We start from the raw sequence: 27,448 nt of genomic DNA on the forward strand, positions 1-27,448 counted from the left end.
ACCCCTCGAAGGACCCTGGGACGGCGAGCAGCCCCTGCATCTGCGCATGTGCAATGCTGCCAGCGCGCCGGTGGCCGCCCTTCCCCCACTTCCAGCCTTGAGTGGGTGACAGGGCCCCGGTCGCTGCGCGTCTTAGCCGTCCCGCGCCGTGACCCGGCTTGGCACTGAGCCACGAGTGGAGGCTGTGCCGCTCCAGGTATGAGGGGGGCGGCCAGGCAGCTCCGCGGGCTCTGGGGGCCGAGAGTAAGGAGATGTGGGACGGGCTGGCGCCCGAGCGGGATGCAATCCTAAACTTCGTCGACTCGCAGGCGGCGGTGACCCTCGGGGCGACGTCGAGCGACGCCCGGCCTTTCCTCGGCGTGGGGTGGCGGGGCCCGCCTGGCCGGACGTGCGGGGGCGGGGACGGCGGAGGGGAAGGGCTGCGGCGAGGGCTCGCCTTCCTCTCTTTGTCAGGAGAGGCGCCGCCGACCGGCCGCCAGGGTCTCTGGCCGCGCGGCAGCGCATCCGGAAGCCCGGCGGGCGCGCGCGTGACCAGGCCCGCCGGGCGGGGCGAGGCCGGGGGCGGGGCCGGACACACCTGGCAGCGCGCGGACGCCGCGTGCTGCGTCCGCAGGCCTCCGGGGTGCAGGCAGGGTTGGGGACCCCCGGAAGTTCCCTGATGCCCGCGACGTGCCAAAGGAATAAGAGCTCTGACCTCTTTGCAAGAGCCTTTGCAGTTAAGTGTACATCCGGTTCTCACACCTGTCCTGTGACTTTGCTGTCATCTCAAGTTCAACAGAAAGAAAAACGGAGGCTCAGATAGGTGGAGTGATTTACCCAAGGTCACACAGCCCGCTGGTACTTTGTTATACGAATGGCAAAGGTTTTTTCATTTGCCTTTTGATTTTGTTCACTGGTAGTTTTTGCCATGCAGGCATTTGGAATTTCTCTATAGTTGGCTTGACTCCTCTCCCTTTGGTGACATCCAAAAGCCTTCACCACTTTGAGATAATACGTTTACTTATGATTCCCACTGGTAGTTTAGAATCAATTGTATTTTTTTTTTCAAATCTGTTGATTCCTTTATTATGATCTCATTAAAGGTTACATTTAATTAGGGGGATGGACACTTTCATGATGTTGGGTCTTACTATAGGCCTTGCCATTTGTTCAAGTCCTCTCTTGTTTTATCCCCGTCAGCAACATTTTGTAATCTTCATAAAAGATTTGCATTTTTCTTAACTTATGTAGTATTTTATTGCTATTGAAGATGGAATCTTTTTTCCATTATTTCATCTTTTTTCTCTTGTATTTGTTCATATTTCCCACTTTTCTTATTTTGTATATTTGGAATTTCTCCTTTAATTAGTGTAGCCAATGGTTATCTGTTTTTATTGTTAAAGAATAACTCTTTTTAATGTCTGTAGCATCTGTAGTAATGTCTCCTCGAACATTCTTGATATTTGTAATTTGTGTCTTCTTTTATTTTTTTCCTTGATCAGTTTGGCTAGAAGTTTATTAATATTATTAATCTTTTCAAATAACCAGCTTTTGGTTTCATTGAATTTTTCTGTTTTTCTGTTTTCAGTTTCGTTGGTTTCTGCTCCTCTGTTTATTTTTGCTTCCTTATGCTTCCTTGGGTTTTTGTTTTTGTTTTAGTTTCTCAAGGTGAAAGCTGAGGTCATGGATTGAAACCTTTTTCTTTTCTAATATAAATAGTTTAATACTGTAACTGTCCCTCTAAATACTTTTTAGCTAAATCTCTCAAATTTTGATATGTTGTGTTTTCATTTCCATTCAATTCTGTGGGTTTTTTTTTTTTTAACTTCCTTTGTGACTTCCTGTTTCACCCATTGGTTATTTAGAAGTCTGTTTAATTTTTAAATATTTGGGGGTTTTCCACATCTCTTTCTATTATTGATTTCTAGTTTAATTCTATTTTGATCAAAGAGTATACTTTGTTATAAATTTCAATTCTTTAAAACTTGTTGAGGTTTGTTTTATGGCTAAGACTATAATTTATCTTGATGAGTGTTTTACATGTAGTTTAATGACTATTGTGCTGTTGGTGGTGGAGTCTTCTGTAAATACTAAATGGGTCAGGGTAGTTGATAGTGTAGCTCAGTTCTTCTGTGTCCTTAATGGTTTTCTGTCTACCTGTTCTGTCACTTACTGAGAAAAGAGTATTGAAGTTTCCAGGTATAATTGTGGATTTATCTGGTTTTTTCTTTCACTTCTCTCAATCTTTCCTTCTTGTATTTTCCAGTTCTTTTGTTAGATATCTATACATTTAGGATTCTTATGTCTTCTTGGTGATTTGACACATTCGCTATTATGTAATATCACTCTTTATCCCTGGCAATATTCCTTCTGAAGTCTACTCTGTCTGATACTAATATAATCACTACAGTTTTCTTTTGATTGATCGTTGCAAGGTATGTCTTATTTTTATTCTTTTACTTTTGATCTAGCTATGTTTTTACATTTAAAACAAACTGCTTATAGACAGCACATACTTTGGTCTTGCTTTTTTATCCAATTTGACAACCTCTGTCATCTACTTGTCCCATCTGGTCTTTGTTCCTATTTTCCTCTTTTTCTGACTGCTTCTGGATTTAGCGGGTACTTCTTATAATTCCATTTCTTTCTTTGCTATTGGCTTATTGTTTATATCTCATTAAAGAATTTTTCTCTGGTTGCCCTAGGGTTTACAATAAACATCTTGAGTTAATCACAGTGGGCCTTTAAATAGTGTTATACTGTTTTATGTGTAATGTAAAATCTTACAACAGTATACTCCCAATTTCGTCATCCCATCTTTTGTGTATTATTGTCGTATATTTTACTTTTACATACGCTATAATCCCACAAAACTTGGCTGCTGTTTCCCTTTAGACAGTCAATTATCTTTTAGAGTGGTTAAAAGTAAGGAAAAGTGTCTTATATTTATCTTCGTTTTGACCATTACCAGAGATCTTTATTTCTTTGTGTAAATTCAGGTTTCTGTCTGGTATCATATTCTTTCTACCTGAAGAACTTCTTTAAATATTTCTTGTAGTACAGGTCTACAGTAACAAATTCTCTGTTTTTGTTTGTTTGGAAAGGTTTTTATTTCACTTTCATTTTTGAAAGATATGTTTGCAGGGTATAGAATTCTAGGTTGATAGTTTTTTCTTTTTTGGGGCACCTTAAAGATGTCAGAACATTGTCTTCTGGCTTGTATAGTTTCTGGTGAGAAGTTGGTTGTAATTCTTTATCTTGGTTCCTCTGTGTATAACATGTCTGTTTTCCTCTGGCTGCTTTCAAGACTGTCTCTTTAACTTTAGTTTTCAGTGGTTTGATTATGCCATGTCCACGTGTGTCTTCATTTTGTTTTGTTTTTTGGTATTTAGCCTGTTTGGATAAATTATCTGAGCTTCTAGGACGTGTGGTTTGACAGCATTCATTATTTTTGGAAAATTCTTTGCCATTATGTCTTTAAATACTTCTTCTGTCCCATTCTGTCTTCTCCTTTTGGGATTCCGATGATGTTTGTTAGGCCAGTTAATATTGTACTACAATGCTCTGTCCTTTTTTTCTTTTTTCCTTCCACTTTCTCTTTGTGTTTCAGTTTGGATAGTTTCTTTTGACCTATCTTCAGTTTTACTGAAAATTTTCTCAGCTCTGTTTTTTCGACTAATGAGCCTGTTGAAGGTATTCTTTCAACACTTTTTGCGGGGGGCAGGGGGAGGTCAGGAAGATTGTCCCTGAACTAAAATCTGTGCCCATCTTCCTCTATTTTGTCTGTGGGATGCTGCCTCAGCATGGCTTGATGAGCTGTGTGTAGGTCCACACCCAGGATCCAAACCCTGCGAACCCTGGGCCGCCAAAGTGGACCTTGCGAATTTAACCACTATGCCACTCGGCCAGCCTCCTCTTTCAGCTCTTACTGTGCTTTTCTTTCTCAGCATTTCCATTTGATTTTTTCTTGCAGTTTCCATCTCTTTTTAAATTCCCTATTCATTCATGTTGTCCCCCTTTGCCGTTAAAACCTTTAATTTATAAATCATAGTTGTTTTAGATTCCCTGTCTGATAATTTCGTCAGTTGAGGAGTCTGTTAATTGCTTTGTCTCTTATTACTGAGTTGTTTTATTCATGCCTTTTCTGGTATCTCTTAGTGTTTGATTGAAGGTGAATGCTGCCCGCACGATCCTTTCTTCTCCTTCTGAGGAGGCGAAGGGACTATCCCAGGAGGTGGTATTTTCCTAAGTGATGTGTGGGAATTTCTAAACAAGTCATTCTAGGAGTTCTGAGGCAGGTCAGATCTTGAAAAACAGTATCTTCCTTTTTCCTCTATTCCAGGTCTGCCTTCATAGTTCTCTGCCTTTACCCAAAAACTACAGAAAATGAACAAATCCCAGGTGAGTTGTTTGTTTATTCCTTCAGTACATTTGAGGAAGTTTATACTGATCCAGAAAATGGAATAGAAAAGTATAGATGAGTAAAACTAAGGGAAAAAGTAGTAAGAATAACTGATCAATACCAGCAGCCAAAAAGCAAACCAGGTTAATTGAATGTCTTGCATTGATTATGAATACTATTTCTTTGGTTCTCTAGCATTAGGTCTGAATAAAGTCTATGGACCTTTGTATAGATGTTTTGTACAGCATTCCCAAAACAGCCTAAGTTAAACGGGTTATCACTTTGTCTACAGTTACTTCATATAGCATTCTTCAGCACACTTGTAGGGTATTATTGTGTGTATTTTGTTTTTCCAGTCAGATTAGCATGATGCCAGAGAGCTCAGTAAATATCTGGGTATGTGTTTAAATTCTCTCCCTGACTGCCACAAGTACCATTGTCATTACTTTCTTGAGTAGCTTTCCAGAGTTTATTTGTACATATTTATGCAAGTACAAATATAGGTTATTAGAAGATAGCATATTAATCATACTGTTCTGTTCATATATGTTTTGTTTTTAATTTATAGACTTTATTTTTTAAGAGCAGTTTTGGGTTTACAGAAAATTGGAGTGGAAAGTACAGAGAGTTCCCATATACTCCCTCTACACACACACAGTTTCCTTTGTTATTAACATCTTGCATTAAGGTAGTATACCTGTTACAATTGATGAACCAATATTGATACTTTAACTAAAGTCCATAATTTACATTGGGATTCACTCTTGGTGTGTACATTCTGTAGGTTTTGACAAATATATAATAAACACGTATCCACCATTACAGTATCATACAGAATAGTTTCAGTGCCCTAAAAATCCTCTGTGCTCCATCACTTCATCTCTCCCTCCCTCTCCCTGAGCTCCTGGAAAGCACTGATCTTTTTACTGTCTCCGTAGTTTTGCCTTTTTCATAATGTCATATAGTTGGAATCATACAGTATATGTAGTCTTTCCAGATTGGTTTCTTTCACTTAGTAATATGCGTTTAAGGATCTTTCATGTCTTTTCATGGCTTGATAGCTCATTTTTAGCACTGAATAATATTCCATTGTCTGGATGTACCACCATTTGTTTATACTTTCACCTATCGAAGGATATCTTTGTTGCTCCAAGTTTGGGCAGTTATGAATAAAGCTGCTTATAAACATCATGTGCAGGGTTTTGTGTGGGCATAAAATAAGTTACTCATTTGGGTAAGTACTAAGGAGTGCAATTGCTAGATTGTATGGTAAGGATATGTTTAGTTTTATAAGAGACTGCCAAACTCTCTTCCAAAGTGGCTGTAACATTTTGCATTCCCACCAGCAATGAATGAGAGTTCCTGTTGCTCCACATCCTTGCTGGTATTTGGTGTTGTCAGTGTTGTGGATTCTGGCCATTCCAATAGCTGTGTAGCAGTATCTCACTTTTGTTGTAAGTTACAGTTCCCTGATAACATGATGTGGAACATTTTTTCATGCCTTTATTTGCCATCTGTATATCTTCTTAGGTGAGGTGTCTGTTAAGGTCTTTGCCCCTTTTTTTTTTCTTTTTGGAGGAAGATTAGCCCTGAGCTAACATCTGCTGCCAATCCTCCTCTTTTTGCTGAGGAAGACTGGCCCTGAGCTAACATCCATGCCCATCTTCCTCTACTTTATATGTGGGACGCCTACCACAGCATGGCTTGCAAAGGGGTGCCATGTCCGCACCTGGGATCCGAACTGGTGAACCCTGGGCTGCCGAGAAGCAGAACATGTGCACTTAACCGCTGCGCCACCAGGCAGTTTGGCCCATTTTTAAATCAGGTTATTTGTTTTCTTATTGTTGAGTTTTACGAGTTCTTTTATATTTTGGATACCAATTCTTTATCAGATATGTTTTGCAAAGATTTTTCTCCTCATCTGTGGTTTGTCTTTTCATTCTCTTGATTATGTATGCTGTTATCAGTCTATAACATAAGCTTCAAAGTCTTTGCATATCAGAGCATAGAGTTTCCTCATTTTTTCCCTAAGTTTTTTATTGTGTAATGTAACACATATCCAGCATTATAATTTAATACTCTTTATACATGTTGTATACAATATGTATAACAAATTTGTATACATTAAAGAATAATAATAAAATGGGCACCTATGTACACACCCAGGTTAAAAAATAGAACATTATCTGTTCTTTGTGATACATTCTCTTACTGAATCCTCCTAGTGTTACCAAAGTTCAGTCTCTGAACTCAGTGCCAATCCAAATAGCAAGAACAGAGTTTTGGGTGAAAAGGAAAAACAGCTTTGTTTTCTTTCTCAGGCAAAGGGAGCACACAGCAGGCTAGTGCCTTAGGAACTCCTGGCTCCCCATTAAGAAGTGATTAAGGGGTTTTAAAGGTTATGAGGAATGTGGCTGCTTGTAAGGAGGGGGAGTGTGTGTCCTTGCTAGTTGGCACTTTCCTACCAGCCTGCATTTGGCTTTGTGAGGCTGTTTGCAAGGAGGAGGATGGTGAGATAAGGGAATCTGCAGCCAGGTATCCTTGGTTGTCTGCCTCTGTGGTGGATAGTGGATTCTGGTGCCAGGAAGCTTGTCTGCCGACACAGAGGTTTTTCTTCTTTATAGTCGGTAAGGTGCAGGACATGGTAACCAGACCCCTTTGTTGCAAGATGTTACTCAGACTCCCTGGAACCAGGGTTATTCTTAAGTCCTAAGGGAGGGGGAGCGTAAGCAAAGGAATGTGAGGAAGGAAAGATTATAGCTTTGACTTGCATGCCTCAGTTACTGGGAGTTTTACTTCAGATAAGGAAGACATTGCTAGTCAGGTTATTTAACCTGTATACTTCTAATTTCAGATAGAAACAGCCCATAACGCTAGTAGGTAGCTACTATCTTGATATTTCTGTTAATCATTCCCTTCCTTTACTTAAAGATTTTACCACTTATTGGGGCCAGCCCTGTGGCACAGCGGTTAAGTGCACACGTTCTGCTTCCGCAGCCCGGGGTTCACCAGTTTGGATCCCAGGTGCAGACGTGGCACCGCTTGGCAAGCCATGCTGTGGCAGGCGTCCCACGTATAGAGTGGAGGAAGATGGGCACAGATGTTAGCTTAGGGTCAGTCTTCCTCAGCAAAAAGAGGAGGATTGGCAGCAGATGTTAGCTCAGGGCTAATCTTCCTCAAAAAAAAAAAAAAAGATTTTACCACTTATGTATGTATCTCTAATCACTATAAGTTCAGTATTGAAAAACTATAACTGGAATTTATATTGCCTTGTTTTGCATAATTTTCTGTCAGATTGGTAGAGGCTTTTTTTTCTGTTAGACATGTAAGATCTGAAAGATATTTTTTCATGCACCTGTGTTCCCTTTATCAAGACTTAGGTTTTTTATGATTGTTTTTTCAAGTTAACAGTAGCCAGTGTTAGCTAGAGAGGTGAAGCCACTCATGCATTTCTGGTAGTATAAAGTAGTGTAAAGTGGTGGTAGTATAAAGTAATACAGTTTTACTGGGGAGCAGAAGTTTGTGGCAAAACTTATCAAGCAAGCACAAGTCTAGTTGTGTCTAGAAATTTTGCCAGTATTGGACAAAGGCTCCTAGGAGAAGAAGAGCTGAATATAGGGTTGGGGAAGTCATTGGCAAGATCATGAGACACATAGGAAAACATAGGGCTCAACATGGCTGGGCCATCTGGCAGGGTCAAAGTGTAGATCAGGTATTGAATGTCTGGTGGGAATATAATTAGAGCATGTGGACTGCTCTGTATTCTCTGCTTCTTAGCTGTCTGGTCAACTGCCAACTCTGAGTAGTAGATCAAAGCAGAACACGTCTGTGTGATGAAATGTGTGTCCTCATCTGATACAAGGGAACCTGGTGTGGAGGGGAGAGAGAGATGTCATCAGCACATGTTCCAGACAAGCCAAACCAAGTACAGATAAGAATCTAGGTCTGGCTCACCCAGGCATTCTGCCCTCAGGTTAAAAAGGGTTACAATGGCAGTAGGCATTTTGTTGGTGACATCCCTCAAAGTGCCTGCTTCTGAATCACACTATTCCAGGTGATGTGACAAACAATTTGGTATCAGTAGAGAATCACTGCCATCTGCAATCTCCTTCAAACTCCACCTAGGGATTTCCTTCAGCTCTCATATCAATCTTTTGTTTGCCCCTTTCCATGTCTTTGTCTTTTGGGATTGCTATTATTTCATTGGAGTACATTGTTCAGTAACTTCTTGAGAAAGGGTATATGAGAGAGACATTTTTTTTGGACTTTGAATTTCTGAAAATGTCTTCATTCTTTTCTGATACTTGATTCATAGTATGAATGTGGATTTGTCCATTCCTCGCTTTAGTTTAGCTTAGTTCTGCCCATATTTTTTTTTTTTTGGAAAGGAAAGATTTGCCCTAAGCTAACATCTGTTGCCAGTCTTCCTCTTTTTTCTTCCTCCCCAAAGCCCCGGTGCATAGTTGTACATCCTAGTTGTAAGCCCTTCTAGTTCTTCTTTGTGAGCCTCCACCACAGCATGGCAACTGACAGGTGGTGTGGTTCTGCAACAGGGAAGCAAACCTGGGCTGCCGAAGTGGTGAGTGCCAAACTTAAATCACTAGGTCATCGGGGCTGGCTCTGCTGATCACCTTGAATTAGTATTATACCACCTCAGTACAATCCAAGAATAGTATACAATATATTGCAGTATGTCCTTGCGGCTTTTGTTTATGTGTGTCTTTAAAGATTTTATTTTTCCTTTTTCTCCCCAAAGCCGCCTGGTAGATAGTTGTATATTTTAGTTGTGGGTCCTTCTAGTTGTGGCATGTGGGATGCCACCTCAGCATGGCCTAATGAGCGGTGCCATGTCCGTGCCCAGGATTCGAACCGGCAAAACCCTGGGCCGCCAAAGCAGAGCATGGGAACTTAACCACTCGGCCACGGGGCCGGCCCCTGTCTGTGTCTTTATATTGCCTTCATTTTGCAAAATATTTTCCCTAGGTACAAAATTCTCAGGTTTGCTTTTTTTCTTTCAGTATTTTAAAGATGGCATTCGGCTTTTTATCTTGCTTCTATAGTTTCTGTTAAGAAATAAGTCTTCATTTTTATTGTTTTTCCCTGAAGGTAATGTATCTTTTTCTTCTGTCTACTTTTAAGATATTGTCTTTTTCTCTAGCATTCAGCGGTTTGAGTATGATGTGTCTAGGTAATAATTTTCTTTGTATTTATTCTCCTTGGACTTTATTGCATTTCATAGGTTTGTGGTCACTGCCTTTTATCAAATTTGGAAAATTCTCAACTGTTATTTCTTCAAATGTTGTTTCTATCCCATTCTTTTGGCTCCTCTTCTGGGACTACACATTATCCTTTTTTGTTTTTTCTTTCAGCATGCTAAGCAATAGTGCATTAGACTTTTTGGCCATGCCTCACGTCTCTTTTATGTCTTATTCCCCTCCTCCCCGTTTTTTTCTCTCTGTGCTGCAGTTTGGATATCTTCTATTGACCTGTCTTCAAGTTCACAGTTCTTGTCTTCAGCTGTGTCCACTCTGCTATTAAGTCTATACAATGAGTTTTTAATTTCAGTTACCACATTTTGCAATTCTAGAATGTCCATTGCTTCCTTTTTGTAGATTCCAGTTCTTTGTTGAAATAGTCCCATATTTTCATCCACATTGTCCATCTTCTGTATTCTTTTACTTATTACTTAACAGTTAATCTGAAATTTTTGTGGGCTAGCTGTAATACATGGATTATCTCTCCGTCTACTTTTGACTTTTATCTCTTGATTTTTTTGTCTTTTCATTGTTTTGTTCTTTTTCATATGTCTAATAATTTTTGTTTGTATGCTGGACATATTGTCTAATCCATAACTCCTTTTAAAGAATGGTAAGTTTTTTTCTGCCAATAATTTAACTATCTGGCAGAACAGAACTGCTGCTCTCTGCTAGTTCTCCAAGAGGCTTGGCCTCCACCTGCGCATTTTAGGAACCAGCCAAAGATCTGAGGTGAATTGTTATGCAGAATTTTAGAGCCCCTTCTCTATGGCTTCCTTGTCTCCCATTACCCTGCCCCCAAATTCCAGTTGCTTTGCATACACAAGTGCCAATTTTTATTTATTCCACGTGGCATACAGTCACTTTCTGCTTGGGCTCTATTTCTCTGCACCATGGTTTAGAAGATATTTTTAGGGACGTTTTGCTGGATATAGAATTCAAGATTGATAATTTTTTTTCTTTGAGCACTTTCATCATCAGTGTGAATCTGGGACTTTCCTCATGTTCACCCTTCTTTCAGTAATTGTAGCCCTGCAATGGTTGCTCTCCAGTGCCTGCAGATTGTTTCATTTGTTTTGTCAGCTTTATTGTTATTTTTCTCTCTCAAAGTTTTGAAGTCATTACTTTTTAGTATTATAGTCAGGAAGTCCAAAGGACTGTGTCTACTTATCAGAGTGTGACCTGTTCAGTTCTCTACTGCAACTTGTAGGCTTTTCTCTTTGTACTCAGTGTTGTAAAATTTTCTGGTGATTTGCTTTTTTCTTACTTTTTGCCTGATACTTCATAAGGTTTTTTTTTCTTTCTTACCTTTTTTTGTTTCCTTTTGTGAAGTGTGAAAATGCAGGGAAATACAAATAAAAGCGCATTAAGTTTATCTATATGAAATTGCCAGTTTTGTATATCAAAACAGTTGAATGTCATCAATTTCAATATGGTTCAACCTAAGAACTAAAAACCTATTACACCATCCAGTAGTCAGTAGTTAACATCTTGACTGATTTGCTTCCATACATTATGTATAGTAAAGTTTTTCTCTTTGTGTTACACAGTCCGTGCATGAATTCTGTCTCTCTCTTTCTCTCTGTTTTGAATCTGCCCTCTCTAGCATGCTGTCACTCTTGATATTAGGTCACCTCACTCATTGCTAAAACCCTCTTGACCATTAAAGCCAGTCTTCTTACCTTAGAGGTAGCTGATATTATGTTTTCTGTGGGTGTATCCAATCCCCTTTTTAAAATGCTTTTGTATGCATTAAATAGACTGTGGAGGTTGTGGTATATATATACTTTTGGAATTCTACTTTAATTATGTTTCTGTGCCAGCTTTTCTGTGTCTTTTAGAATTTTCAGGTTTGGTTTGTTCGCCATAAAAATTATTTTTACAAAAAACTTCTCTGAAGGTCTTAATCTTTTGTTAAACATTTATTCCATTTTAGTTTATTTTGATTACTGATTTTCTTGATCCTCTTTTCTTTATCTACTGGTCTGTCAGAATATATTCCCATCCTTCTAAAGATTTATCTTACTCTTTTTCAGTGTTTACCTAAATGTGTATTTCAAACAAAATTTAAGTTAATCACGATTTATATGTTCCTCCCAAACACAGTACTTTCTCTCTGCCACAACTCCCAGGTTGTTGGCATCCAAAAATATTTCAGCTTATTAGTTAACACCTCCTTCCCCCATTCCATATATACTTATTTTGACTACGTTTTGCTGATTTATTTGTTCCCTATTGCTTTTTGCATCCAACTGATTCTCCCTGGGTTTACTTTTGTTCTTTTTGGAGTACATCCTTTTATAGTAGTAATAATACCTAACACTTACATGACATTTGCTATTTAGTAGTCATCATTTTAGATCAGGTTGTCAAACTATGTCCCATGGGCCAAATGACCTGCTGCCTTGTTTTTGTATGGCCCACAGCTAAGAATGGTTTTTACATTTTTAAATGGTTTGAAAAACATCAAAAGAAGAATACTGTTTCATGATATGAAAAATATATGAATTTGAAATCTCAGTGTCCATAATGAAGTTTTATTGGAATGCAGCCGTACCCATTTGTTTACATATTGCATGTGCCTGCTTTCCTTGGTACAATGGCAGAGTTGAATAGTTGTAGTAGAGACTACATATGGCCTGCAAAATCTAAAATATTTACTACTGGGCCCTTTAGTGAAAAAGTTTGCCAACTCATATTCTAGTATTTTTAGCACTTTGATGATATTCTGTTGTTTTCTGGCTTCTATTGTTTCTCTTGAAAAGTTAGCTGTCAGTTTTATTGTTTTGCCATTGAAAACTGCATCTTTTTCCCTCTGGAATTTCTAGCAGTTTTATTATGATATGCCTAAATGTGGTTTTCTTCATGTTTATTCTTCTTGGGGTTAGTTATGTTTCTGTGATCTTATGTAAGCTGTTTTGGAAAATTCTAAGTCATTGTCTCTCAAGTATTGTTTCTGTTGCATTTTGCCTCTCCTACTGGGACTCCAATTACAAATATATTAGACCTTTTTAGTTTATCGTATGTGTCTCTTAGGCTTTTTGATGTTTTCCATCCTTTGTTTTTTCTGTATTCAGTCTGGATATTTCTTACTGACCTATCTTCCAGTTCACTAATCATTTCTTCAGCTCTATCTAAGCTGCTGTTAAATTCACTTCTGTATTTAAAAAATATCTTTTCTGGGCCAGCCCTGTGGCCAGGTGGTTAAGTTCTTGCACTCTGCTTTGGCAGCCCAGGGTTTTGCTGGTTCAGATCTTGGGTCTGGACATGGCCCTGCTCGTCAAGCCATGCTGAGGCAGCATCCCACATAGCACAACCCAAAGGCCTACAGCTAGAATATACAACTATGTACTGGGAGGCTTTGGGGAGGAGAAGAAGGGGAAAAAAAAGAAAAGAAAAGAAAAGATATGTATCTTTTCTAACTTTTTTCCTGCTCAATTTTACTCTGTGCTATTCCTTTCTTTTATGAGAGATTATTTGGCAATGACTTATGCCTGTGTGATGATGGGTCACATTGTATGTGGCTTACATTATCCTGACAATATGGAAATGATTTCCCTTATACTTACTCCATAAAATGGAGTGACCATATCCTGGATGCTAAAAGCTGAATGGCCAATAATAAGACTGATATCCAGTTTATGCACATAAATTGTCAAGTATAAGCACAGCCAGAATTGATCTGAGAATCTTATAGATTACAAGGTGATTAAAAAGCATTTTTAGGGGCTGGCCCCGTGGCCGAGTGGTTAAGTTCGCGCGCTCCGCTGCAGGCGGCCCAGTGTTTCGTTGGTTCAAATCCTGGGCGCGGACATGGCACTGCTCGTCAAACCACGCTGAGGCAGCGTCCCACATGCCACAACTAGAAGGACCCACAACGAAGAATATACAACTATGTACTGGGGGGCTTTGGGGAGAAAAAGGAAAAAAAAATAAAATCTTTTAAAAAAAAAAAAAAAGCATTTTTAATAAAGAGACAAGCAGGGCAGGCCCCGTGGCTCAGTGGTTAAGTTTGCATGCTCCACTTCAGCAGCTCAGGGTTTCGCAGGTTCGAATCCTGGGCACAGACCTAGCACCGCTCATCAAGCCGTGCTCAGGCAGTGTCCCACATAGCAGAACTAGAAAGACCTGGGGGGCTTTGGAGAGAAGAAGGAAAATTAAATAAAATAAAAAGAGACAAGCATACTAGAGCATGCATGACATCTCAGAAAAATGAGCCAGATTTTAGGATTCAGCAAGTATTACCAAAATTTTTATACAGTCTGAGTGTGAACAGTACAGATGCTACATTATTTTAGCTAGCTATTTAGGAAGTTGGTGTAGGAATTACGTGGCATGTCTCTTCAGGAAGTAAGAAGATAATGAAAAACAACTTGAATACTGAACTCTATTCAATTTGGCATTATTATTTTTTTGAGTACCTAACATGTTTTCATGTACTTGGCGCTAACAAGAATACAAAGATGAGCAAGGTACAATTTCTGATCTAAAAAATTTTTAACATCTAATGGGGAGAGTGGGAGGAATAGACACATTTAACAAAAGAAAACAGAGTAAAATAAGTGCCACAAAAGAGATACAAAAAAATACTCCAGGTTTAAAAGAGAGCAGGCACTCAAAATATAAGATGTGATCTATGTGGGAGGATCTGTGCATAGAGAGAGGAGCCATGGGAAAGAGAGATGGGACAAGAAATTTGGATGATGTTGAATACTGGCCTAGTCATTAGTTTATCTCAGTAGATAATGAATGACCGTTTCTAATCAAGGTGATCATATAATTAGAGCTATACTTTAGAAAAATTACGTTAGCTTTAGAATGTGGGGTAGAAGAGAATAAGAGGAGACAAGAAATAAGAGTTAGGAGGCTTTTCTAATACCTGGGGTGGCAGTGGAAGTAGGAAGCAAAAGAAAGACTTGAGGGGTTCTATAGCATGCCTATCAGAGTGAAGACTGGTCTTGGTCTTTGTGTCCCTAGTACTTAATTTAGTCCCTAGGAAATTTCCTAGTGATCCTGTTTTTTGAATTATAATTTCAGAAGTGACCTGAAAATGGGAATAAATACTTACTATTGGGAAAATCTTGACTCTATGATTGTTGACCTCAACAGCATTGATCTCAGGCATGGATGACCTGCCACCTGTATTCTCTGCTCCCATTCCAAGTAGCTAAAGATTCCTATATCATGAAATAATGTTGATTACATTAACTGCAAATTTGTGCAATATATCTAGGTCATTTGTAGTACTCAGACCATTGTAGTACTCATCTTTTTTTTTCTTTTTTTCTTACTTCCTATAATTTTTCCTATGGCTAGGATATATGAGTGAGAGATGGTGGGAAGTTACTGGGGCAAAAGTTTTGAAGATAGTGACCAGCATAATCTGGATTTTGGAGATGTGCGATCTTAGAGAGGCAATGACAATTTGGAAGAAGTAGGAGGGATTAGGGAATTGGAGGTCCTAACTGAAGATGAAAGATACGTAGATTCAGGGGAGAGAGAGCGTGAATAGGTAAAAAAGGATTCTTGTAATCAGAGAGAAGTAAATTTAGAGGTGATGATTCTAGATGTACAGCCAAGCACCACATAATGATGTTTCGGTCACTGATGGACAGCATAAATGACAGTGGTCCCATAAGACTAAGGCCATATAGCCTAGGTGTGTAGTAGGCTATACCATCTAGGTTTGCAAGTACACTCTGTGCTGTTCACACGGTGATGAAATTGCCTAATGACACATTTCTCAGAAAATATCCCCGTCATTAAGTGACACAAAACTGTATAGCAGTTTGAAGAATTTGAGGTGCTATTAAAGATGGTGTGCTCATGGGGCCAGCCCGGTGGCACAGCAGTTAAGTGTGCAAGTTCTGCTTTGGCCGCCCATGGTTCTCCAGTTTGGATCCTGGGTGCGGACTGGCACCACATGGCAGGCCATGCTGGGGTAGGTGTCCCACATATAAAGTAGAGGAAGATGAGCACAGATGTTAACTCAGGGCCCGTCTTCCTCAGCAAAAAGAGGAGGATTGGCAGCAGTTGTTACCTCAGGGCTAATCTCCCTAAAAAAAGAGAGAGAAAAGAAAAGAAAAGATGGTCTGCTCAGGGAGTCACATGTGCTGGGTATGCCTCTACTCACGGCTAGGGTTTCTGCCCAGAACACCGAATTCATTTCAAATTGAAACTGCATCTGTCATGACAAAAATCTTTGAAGTCAGTCATCTTTAACATCCCTTTTAATGCTGTGCTTTTAGAATTGTGTTTTATCAACAGTTTTTTGTTGTTTTTTTTTTGAAGATTGACACCGGAGCTAATAACTGTTGCCAATCTTCTTTTTTTTTTCTTTTCTGCTTTTTCTCCCCAAATCCCCCCAGTACATAGTTGCATATTTTTAGTTGCAGGTCCTTCTAGTTGTGGCATGTGGGACGCCGCCTCAACGTGGCCTGATGAGCGGTGCCATGTCCACGCCCAGGATCCAAACCGGTGAAACCCTGGGCCGCTGAAGTGGAGCACGTGAACTTAACCACTCGGCCATGGGGCCAGCCCCTGAAGCAGTTTTTGAGCTTTTGTTTGTATACAATATGGAGAACAGCATTATGAGAAAAAAATACAGAATATTTTCGTATTTGATGGTAGAGTCATTTCTAAATCAATGTAACTGAGCCAGTGTAATGTGGCACAGGTTTACCCCCTTGTTCGTCTGGCAGTAGTACAAAACTTCTTATTGTACTTATCGTTTGGCCAGGTGGACTAGATGGTTTTGAAAGTTATCAAATGGGCTTCAGGGTTTTTTCCTTTCTTATAATGTCTTATTGTTTTTTATTAAATGGTTGGTTTTCTAGGTTTTTTTTGTGGCTCTTTTCATATTTATATGCTTCAGCATTTCCTTTGTTTCATGGGGATTGTTTATTATAGTGAAAAGAATCATGTAGAGAGAGTATTTAAAATATTTAAAATATACATGTGATATATATATAACCCGTGTAGCCACCATTCAGGCCAAGAAGTAGAAATTAATCACGTTCTTGAAGCCCTTATGAAATCCTGTGTAGCTGTAATTGGTTCATTTTCGTTGCTTTATAGTACCAAATGTTTTAATATACCACAAGAAATTAATCTGCTGATGAACATTTTTCTTTCTAGCTTTGGGCTCTGAAGTAAGATGCTGCTATGAACATTTTTAAATAATCTTTTTATTTTAATTTTTTCTTGCAATATAATTGACATTTAACATTAGTTTCAGGTGTACAACATAATGATTTGATATTTGTATATATTGCAAAATGATCACCATAAATCTAATTAATATTCCTCAGCATACATAGTTACAAGATTTTTTTTGTTGTGGTGAGAACTTTTAAGGTTTACTCTCTTAGCAACTTTCAAAGATGCAGTACAGTGTTATTAACTGTAGTAACCATGCTGTAAATTACATCCCATCCCACTGACTGATTTTATGGCTGGAAGTTTGTACCTTTTGACCGCCTTCACCCACATCCTGCCTCTGGCAACATCAATCTGGTTTGTGTATCTATTAGCTCGGTTTTTGTTTGTTTGTTTAGATTCCATGTATAAGTGAGATCATATAGTATTTTTCTTCTGACTTATTTCACTTAGCATAATGCCCTCAGGGTCCATCCATGTTATCACAAATGGCAAGATTTTCTTGGTTTTTATAGCTAAATAATATTCCATTGTGTGTGTGTGTGTATATATATTTTCTTTATCCATTAACCCATTGATGAACGCTTAGATTGTTTTCATATCTTGGCTATCATAGATAATGCTGCGGTGAACATGGGAGTGCATATATCTTTTTGAATTCATCTGTTTTCTTCAGATAAATACCCAGAAGTAGAATTACTGGATCATATGGTAGTTCTATTTTTAATTTTTTGAGGAACTTTCATACTATTTTCCATGGTGGCTGCACAATTTATGTTCCCACCAACAGTGCACAAGGGTTTCCTTTCTTCACATCCTCGCCAACACTGTTCTTATCTTTTTGATAATAGCCATTCTAACAGGTAGGAAGCGATATCTAATTGGGGTTTTCATTTGCGTTTCCCTGTTGGTTAGTGATATTGAGTGCCTCTTCATGTACCTGTTGGCCATCTATATATCTTCTTTGGAAAGATATCTATCCAGGTCCTCTGCTTACTTTTTCTTTTTTTACTGAGGAAGATTCACCCTGAGCTAACATCCATGCCAGTCTTCCTCTATTTTTCAGTATGTGGGCCACCAGCACAGCATGGCCACTAGCAGAATGGTGTAGGTCTGTGCCTGGGAACTGAACCCTGACCACTGAAGTGGAGTACACTGAACTGAACTACTAGACCACCAGGGCTGCTGGCCCCTTTGCTCACTTTTTAATCAGATTGGTTTTTTGCTCTTGAATTGTGTGAGTTCTTTATATATTTTGGATATTAACCTCTTATCAGATATATGATTTGCGAATATTTTCTCCCATTCAGTAGATTGCCTTTCCTTTTTTTTTCATTTTAAAGATTGGCACCTGAGCCAACACCTGTTGCCAATCTTCCTCTCCCCAAAGCCCCATCCTGTCCCCCCCACCAGGGTACGCAGCTGTATACTATAGTTGTGAGTGCCTCCGGCTGTGCTATGTGGAACACCGCCCCAGCATGGTCCGATGAGCAGTGCCATGTCCATGCCTAGGATCTGAACCAGCAAAACCCTGGGCCACCAAAGCAGAGCATGTGAACTCAACCACTTGGCCATGGGGCCGGCCCCTGCCTTGTCATTTTTCATCATTTTGTTGATGGTTTCTTTTGCTGTGCAGAAGCTTTTTAGTTTCATGTAGTTCCACCTGTTTAGTTTTGCTTCTCTCCCATTTTTATAGCTTGGATATGGTGGAGAGATCTTTATTTATGCCTGATACTTTGTCTTATAATTGGAAGTTCATCTTCTGCTTTTTAATATTCAAATCTTTAATTAATTCTTTAATATCATCTAGTTTGATACCACAAAAATACCTATATGAGCATTATCACTGCACTAGTAACATTAAATACTGCATTTTTATCTTTATGTGTTTGTCTCCCTATATTCATCTTCAGAGGAGAAACAGTGTTTTATTTATTTTAGATACCTGTCAAATATGACAGTGCCAGAGATTTAGGGGAATCTGAATAAATGTTTTAACTATTTATAAAAATATTTTTGGGGGCCAGTTCCATGGCCAAGTGGTAAAGTTCGCACACTCTGCTTCAGCAGCCCAGGGTTTCACTGGTTCGGATCCTGGGCACAGACATGGCACCGCTCATCAAGCCATGCTGAGGCGGCATCCCACATGCCACAACTAGAAGGACACACAACTGAAAATATGCAACTGTGTACCAGGGGACTTTGGGGATAAAAAGGAAAAATAAAATCTTTAAAATATATATATATATATTGGGGGGGGAGGAGGGATCGGGGGGAGCCGGCCCCATGGCCTAGCAGTTAAGTTCAATACACTCTGCTTCAGTGGCCCGGGTTTGCAGGTTCGAGTCCCGGCTGCAGACCTACACTACTCGTCAGCCATGCATGGTGGCGACCACATACAAAATAGAGGAAGATTGGCATAGATGTTAGCTCAAGGCTAATCTTCCTCAGCAAAAAAAAAAAAATTGGAGACATGACAAAGCATAGTGAAGGTATAAGTTGGTGTCATATGTAAATTTTCATAGTGACTCTTTTACAACAAAATGGTAAGAATAAGTTTTTATATATCCTTTCTACATCACCAAATGCTGACCATTCCAGAATGAAAAGCAATATGCCATTTCAGGGATCAGTTTCGTTCACGGATGTGACTGTGGACTTCACCCAGGAGGAGTGGGAGCAATTGGACCCATCTCAGAGGATCCTATACATGGACGTGATGCTGGAGAATTATAGCAACTTACTATCAGTGGGTAAGGACACCTTTCAGGAATAGCTCGATGTTTGCCTAGTAGCGTTTATATCCTTTCTCAATTACCAAAAATTATGAGCTTCTGAATTACTAAACTAAAATTAAGCTTGAATGGCCTCAAGCTTCGTGTGTTAAAGCTGAGAGATAGTGCAGACTCTGAAATTCTCTCTTCTTTATTTTCAGGATTTCTGAAGTCCCAGCAGTTAGAGGCTACATTCTGTTAGCAACTTCTCTGATATTATCAAACCAGATGTGATTTTGAAATTAGAGCAACAAGAAGAGTTGTGGGTACCAAAGTCAGAAAGAACTTTCTAGGGAAGATGTGGAAGGAGGGATGGAGAATCAGGTAGAAGCCAGTGGAACTAATATCCAAGGGATTATCAGTGGGTTGGTACCTTTGAAATATTTTTTAGGAATCTATTTTTCAAATCCCTAAACCTTTAGAGACAGCTGAGAACAGATGACCTGTATACCTCAGATCTTCTAATCATGCCTCCAAATATCAGTCTCGCCCTGCTGAATGCTCTTACTGTGTAACTGTTACAGAGATTTTCCTCTCACACTTGAGCCTGGAGGCCTGTTACTGGCCTAACAAGTCTTAAACCTTTGTTATGTGATTAGTTGCCCTTTCGTTAGTATTCTCAGTTTGCCAGAATGGTGACTTTTATATTTTAGTTCATGGGAATTGATATAGCGGCCTCAAGGGAAATACAGATTTTTTAGTACAAGAGTGACATCATTGTTGAGGACACAAATGGCAGCAGCAATAACCAGTAATACATAAATGAAAGTAAAGATTATTAAAGGCCTCGGTTGAACCTGGGTAAATTTGACCCTTGAGATCCCTTCAAATAAAAGCAGGGACAAGACTGGTTTGGGAAGAAATTAAACATATTAAAATGAGAAAAACAGGAAATGATGGTGAAAACACTCTCTTTCTCCAACAACCTCAAGAGAAGAAAAGCAGTGAAACCAGCAGTAGCAGTGAGTGATTCTGTCAGAAGGATCTTGGATCCTTGGATTTATTTTATATTTCCTACAGCATACATGGGCTTTCTGGATCTTGCCATCCATTGCAAAAGTCTTACTTTAGAGATTCAGAGCGCTGCACTAGGATTATCTCCGCAAACCTGTGAGAAATGTTGCCCTTAGGAAGGTACTTGGTATAGATGAGCAGAAGAGAAAAAAGGGGAAAGAGCCTAGAAGCATGTAGACGAGGTGCTGGTCCAACCACAGTAATTCAGAGTCTAAGTGCTGGTTGCTAAACTCAGATCTGCCTAGGTTTCTCTCCTAACATCTTCATCTACTTATTTTGTTGGTCTGTGCTGTTTGATGTCCTTGAGGACACTGTGACTGTCCTTCATCCCTGGAATTGCCAGCCTTCCCACATCCTGTGTGCCCTTTGTTTTTATTTCACTTTACCCACTTTTGAAGCTCATTTTGTAATCCGGCAATGCTACTTGTGTCTGTTGTCAGTTTCTACTTCTTGTTTTGTCACAGGCTTTTTTTGTCTTTTTCTTTCAAAGTTTAAGAGCTAGGAAAAATTTGCACTGAGGACTTTAATACTGGAAGACTGGGTCTCAAACTAAAGAGGCAGCCCTACGCTGGAGGGTTTGTGCTTCCCATTCTGCAACACAGCAAAAGGGTCGATAAAGTGTATTTCATGTGCTCTTTCCTAGAGGTGTGGAAGGCTGATGACCAGATGGAGAGGGACCACAGAAACCCAGATGAGCAGGCAAGGCCATGCATAATCTTTAAGAACCAAACCCCCATTGAGGAAAAAGATAATCTCTTTGGAAAAACATTTAATCTGAGCACAGACTTTGTTTCTTTAAGACAAGTGCCGTATAAATATGACTTATGTGAAAAAACCTTGAAATATAATTCAGACCTGCTTAATAGAAGCTATATAAGAAAGAAAGCTGATGAGTGTAATGGATTTGGAAAAGCACTCCTCTATCTGAAGCAAGAGAAAACCCATACCGGAGTGGAATACTCTGAATATAATAAAAATGGAAAAGCCTTCGGCCATAAAGAAGCCATTTTTAAACATCAGAAAATTAGAAATTTAGTGCAACCTTTTATTTGTAATTACTGTGACAAGGCTTTCCCCTTTAAGTCACTCCTCATTAGTCATAAGAGAATACATACTGGAGAAAAACCTTATGAATGTAATGTATGTAAGAAAACCTTCTCCCATAAGGCAAACCTCATTAAACATCAAAGGATTCATACCGGGGAGAAACCCTTTGAATGTCTTGAATGTGGAAAAGCTTTCACCCACCAGTCAAACCTCATTGTGCACCAGAGAGCACACATGGAGAAGAAGCCCTATGAATGCAGTGAATGTGGCAAGACATTTGCCCAGAAGTTTGAACTTACTACACACCAGAGAATTCATACAGGAGAACGACCCTATGAGTGTAATGAATGTGCAAAAACCTTCTTCAAGAAATCGAATCTCATTATACATCAGAAAATTCACACAGGGGAGAAACGCTATGAGTGCAGTGAATGTGGGAAATCCTTTATCCAGAACTCACAACTCATTATACATATGAGAACTCACACAGGAGAGAAACCCTATGAATGTACTGAATGCGGCAAAACATTCAGCCAGAGGTCCACTCTTAGGTTACATTTGCGGATCCATACGGGGGAGAAACCATATGAGTGTTCTGAATGCGGGAAGGCCTTCAGCAGGAAGTCCCGACTCAGTGTTCATCAAAGAGTTCACATAGGGGATAGACCCTGAGACGTCAGCCATTGTACTGTGGAAAACCCTTCCACCAAACCCTTCCAGTGAAGGAGAAACCTCATGACGGTACTGAAGGAACATGGGAATTCATACTGAGATACAGTCTGTTAACTCAGAAATGTATAAAAAGAGAGTCCCATAAGAACATCATTATCCTGAAAGTTAGGTATGACACCCAGCTGAAGAATACATATCAGAATATATCTAACTGTAAATAGACATACTTAGCTGTAGTACGATGAGCTTTTTAAAATCTTGAATAAATTATTCAAGAATGAAATTCTGCACAGCAACATAAAGGACTACAGACAGTACCTTAGGAATTTACTAGTTGTATGTGAGATTATGCCACAAAATACAAATTGTATATTTTAGCTCTGCACATGTGAATTTAACACAGTCACTGGGAGTTTGAAATTCTTGTCCTCTGATAATTAGGACACATGAAACAAGATTTCCCATAGTAAACATCACGTGTTTTTCAGTACCTTTACAGCCCAGTATGCATTCTAAATGCAATGTGGAACACATTTTTAGTAGCCTGTAACATATGTCTCCTCTTCCTGCGGGCTGGCATATATAAGTTGGTGTGACCATTGTTACTGAGCTGCCTCTTAATAGTAGAAGACAGGGTTGCTGAAGTTCTAACCTGCTTCTGGGTTTGCTGAAGATTTTTTAGAAGCGTTATTTACATAAATATGCAAGTGAGAGATAATTAAGAGATTTAGAGAGTGAAGGAGGCAAATGTGGGTTCTGTTACTCAGTATGCACCAGAGACTAAAAATGGGCTTTTCTCTTTATGAATATCCCCATCCACCATGCCCTTGTTATTTTTCAGTGGGGTATTTACATACAAATGCATGTCTTTTACCAAAATATTGTATAACCCAGAAACTACTTGTATTTTTGTGTTTCCCTGTTTCTCTTAATATTTTATGAATTCTTGCAAAAAGTAGGATATGTGTGTAGTTTACAAATGTTACATTTCAGAGACTTTAGAGGAAAAATTATTTGAAGAAACTATCAATAAATGTCTTACTGCTTTTTAAAATTTCCATATGCATAGCCCACTTTAGAAAAAAATTTTTGCAGTGTTCTGTTTAAAGGAGGCATTTCTACTTTCTTGAGTTTCATTGTCATCAACCAAAAGCGTTTTCCTTTGGAACCTGACTTCGTATAAATGATGCCTTCCCTTTAAAGGTTCACAACACTTCATAAGTTAGACTTTTCAGTGATCTCTCCATATATTGTTTGATGATTAACCCCAAAAACTTCTCTTTTTTTTTGCATAACTCAAAGATAAACCATTTTAGGCTTTACTTCAAATTCACAAGTTCCCTTCCCTGTCAGTCACAAATCATGCATTAGGATTGTAAATGGCAAATGTAACTGGCCTTTTTTTGTTATTTTTGAAGATCATTGATATGCTGTGACTGTACATGAATGTGAGTGACTTTCTGAACAAATTTATCAGAACATCCATAGACCAATGAGTCTCTGTCTTGCTAAATTGTCATCTGTTAACAGTAGGGAAGCAGGGAAAAGTTAATTTTATACACTGCTGTTAGAAATGTAAATTGTGACAGCCTCCTTGGAAGTCACTGTGACTCTATCTTTTAACATTAAGAATAAACATACTCTCCAACCCAGGAGTCTCACTCCTAGGAATCTATCCCTAAGAAAAAAAATAAAGTGCCAGTACTGAAGATTATATGTTTATCAATGTATATTGTATTTTTTGGTAAGGACAAAAAAGGAAACAATGTGAATGACCATCAGTAAGGGAATGATTGAATAAACTGTGGTAATAATAGACATAATAAATAATCATGGCTGGATGGTATTCTATGGAAAATATGGTGTGTGTGTGCGTGTACCAAGTTTTGTAAAATAAAAGATCTAAGAACCTTATATATGTGTGTATTTGTATATGATTTTATGGGCCTAGAGAATAGAAGTCTCCTAAGTAAAAAATATTACAGTTAATTCCAATGGAAAATTTTCCATGCATTTGTTAGTCCCTAAATTAACACTCATTTATACTAAAACAACACCAGAACCCATTAAAATGGACACAAGTAGTTAAATAACATTAGTTAACATAGCACAACATAAGGCAGGTTCTCTTACACTATAAAATATTTGTCTTCTGTTCTTGGGCTCTAGCCTTCACAGCTGTATTGTATGCTTGAGCCAGTTTTATCAATGAAAGCACATATTTGACATGGATTGTTCGAGTAATGGAACCTTTAATACCAAAAAAATAGGAAAAACAAAAGCCAATGAAAAAATGCAAGGAATGCCAAGGTTATTGTTACTGTAAATTAGCAAATTACAAATGCTTTGAGAAAACTTAACATAGCCACCTTTATAACCACAAAGGTGGCCGTAAGGGTGACTGTCCTTTTATGAGCTGTTGGCTCCCAAGACCCTGGAAATCCAGACCCGAACTCAGTTAAAAAAGAAAAAAAAAAAGCGCCTTGTAATCCTCATAAACCAAAGGGGTTTTAAGTGAAATTCCTAAAGACAGGTCCTTAGAGCCTGGGAGTGTGGCTGCATTTCGCTCACCCTTGCAGCAGGCTGGGAGGCAGCAGGCCAAGAGGCAGTGCAGTTTGCGTAATAAAACCCGACTAGGAGGGAGTGTTTCCAGGTTCAGACCTCCACCTGTCTGACTCCCAAGCCCATGCCCACTGCACTTGGCCCCATGACATGTCTTTATTCCACTGCTATCTTAATTTCGGAGATTTTCTTTCCGTTTTCGTAGATTTTTCGTTACTGAAGTGCTTAAATACTTTAACTTTTTCACGTTTTATGCTTTATAAATCTGAAGTTGGGGATCATCATCTTGGTATAAAGCTGGCTTAGATTAGTGTGCGTCGCTCTACTGTTGGTAAGTCTAAGGACTAGTCAGATGGGTCCTCAGGGTGGGGTGGGAGAGACTCTGGGATGCAGCCACCCCTGCTGTCTCCCATGTCACATTTGCCACCATTGGCCACAGTCTGTCCTCATTCTCTTCAGCTGTGTGACCAGCACAGAGCCCTGTCCCTCACCAGGCAGCTGGTCTAGGAAGTCAAGAGCCTGTGCCATCCCCAGGCCTTGTTTAGCTGTAATTTTTTCTTGGCTCAACTGCTTACCTGATTGTCCCCTCAAGTCCTCTGGCCAAAGTACGGTGGACTCTTGGTACCTGGTCTCCACTTGACAGTCCTCTGACTTCATCTGGTCTCTGCTCTAGGGCTTTTGAAAAGACAAACTCCCACAGCGCATCCTGCTGAAGAGTGGTTGGTGGAACATGTCTGGGACCCCTCTGCTTCATTTTCCAGCTCTTAGTTCATTGTTAGTGGCCTTCTTATCCTCAGGTCTCATCTCTCCTCCTGCCTCTGGAAAGAGCCTGCCCTTCTACCTCAGGCACACACATTGAATTATTTCGTGTGAAACGTGGGTTTGGATAAAGAAGAACCTACCTCTCTGTTGGTATAACAACTGTCAGAATGTTAAAACATAACGACAAACAAATCAAAACATAACTGTAAAGGTTGGCAGGACTCATGTGAAAGAATCCAGAGATGGGCACTGAAGAACAAATTATTGGAGAGTAAAGGAACCGTAAAAACCCATGAGAAGTCCAGACCACGTCTATTGTCAGGAATCATGGCAGTGGATGTCGGGACATTCATTCATTCCAAAAACACATCCTGAGCACCAACAAGGGAACAGGCATTGTGGGCTGCTGGGGCTACGATGTGAACAAGATTACATTATGACAGAGGGCTCCTGCCCTTGGGGTATTTACATATTAGTCACATCCCAGCAGCAGACAGAAAACCTGGGCAGAGGCCAGGCTATGTGATGAAGCTGGAAACATAGATATGGGCTAGGCCTGTCCCTGAGAGAAAAACGTGAAGCCACAGTAGGATTTTAAATGAGTAGCATCATCTGCTTTTTTAAAAGCAGATGAGCTTGATGCTAACTGAGAGGAGAATTTGGGTAGAGTTGCCCAGAAGGAGAAACCCCCACTTAGGAAGAAAAGCCTAAGAGATGACGTTCTGCCAGTTTGTAGGCCCCATTTCTATTGCTTTCAACGAAACTGCTTCAGAGGCTGGCCCTGTGGCCGACTGGTTAAGTTCATGCGCTCCGCTTCGGCGGCCCAGGCTTTAACTGGTTCAGATCCTGGGCGCAGACATGACACCGCTCATCAGGCCATGCTGAGGCGGCATCCCACGTGCCACAACTAGAAGGACCCACAACTAAAAATATACAACTATGTCCTAGGGGGCTTTGGGGAGACAAAGGAAAAATCTTTAAGCACAAAACAAAAAACTGCTTCAGAAAGCAACCAAGGGCTTCCTTCTATCTGTTACTGATTGTTGACAATTCGTGAGACATCTTGCAAGGATCCAAGTTCACTTGAATTCTTTCTGCTTTCCTAGATCTGTTCCTAGGGTCTTCTGGTATTTGCCCCATTTCTCCCACCTCCAGCCCATCCAGACTCCTGAGAATTACCCATCCCCACCTCAAAACTCTGGAATCCACGCCCTGAAAAACATTTAGAATAACTGTGCAGATTGTCTGGGGGTGGGGCTGACAGTAGCACTTTTGCTCTATCTGGTTGATGCTGAATGTGGAAAGAGGAAGTTATTGGAGGCCTGTGTCTCTTGCAGGTTGCTGAGGCCATTACTGAAAGTGAGAAAAGGAGGGGCAGCAGATGGAGATTGATAGCTCTTAGGGAAATGAAGAGAGGCCAGGACTGAGCAGAGGCTGCTCCCTTGAACTAAGGAGGGACTGACTGAGATGTGGTGAGTCCTGTCATGCTGGGAAGTATGCATTTGAAGGTAGCAGGAGGTCTGTGGGACTGTGGCCTCAGATCCTCTTGCTGTAACGTTGACAAATAAAGCCAAGCTCAGTCTGTGATGAGGACCAGGCTTCGTCTGCGATGAAGAAAGAGCTCGGGGCCGGGGAGAGGCTGGGACTGGCTATGGTCAACTGGTTCGCTGTACTGAGTATAGGAGCAGCCTGAAGAGTGGGCACACGATGGCCAGGGCTGGGCAAAGAAGGGGCAGCTGAGGGATACTCTGAGACATAAACTCATTGATGGAGCAGGCCATTTAGGGGAATGGGTGATAATAGGTATTGCTCTTGGCAGTACA

At 39.8% G+C, this 27,448-nt stretch overlaps 1 protein-coding gene across 7 annotated transcripts; it reads left to right on the top strand.

Annotated features, from left to right (window-relative positions):
- On the top strand, positions 1-27,077 carry ZFP1 (ZFP1 zinc finger protein). Of its 7 annotated transcripts, XM_023637335.2 has the most exons (5): positions 94-196; positions 4,322-4,380; positions 19,396-19,547; positions 19,730-19,892; positions 21,226-24,215. In XM_023637335.2, exons 3-4 carry the CDS (start codon positions 19,397-19,399, stop codon positions 19,768-19,770), a joined length of 192 nt encoding a protein of 63 aa, XP_023493103.2. In that variant the 5' UTR covers positions 94-196; positions 4,322-4,380; position 19,396; the 3' UTR covers positions 19,771-19,892; positions 21,226-24,215. The 7 variants fall into 7 exon arrangements, with proteins under 7 accessions (XP_023493101.1, XP_023493103.2, XP_070118177.1 ...); XM_023637333.2 differs by lacking the exon at positions 19,730-19,892 and having other exon boundaries at positions 1-196; positions 19,421-19,547; XM_070262076.1 differs by lacking the exons at positions 19,730-19,892; positions 21,226-24,215 and adding an exon at positions 26,963-27,077.
- The last annotated feature ends 371 nt before the right edge of the window (positions 27,078-27,448 follow it).

Source organism: Equus caballus, chromosome 3 (genome assembly GCF_041296265.1).
Source record: "Equus caballus isolate H_3958 breed thoroughbred chromosome 3, TB-T2T, whole genome shotgun sequence".
In the NCBI taxonomy this organism is placed as follows: Eukaryota; Metazoa; Chordata; class Mammalia; order Perissodactyla; family Equidae; genus Equus; species Equus caballus.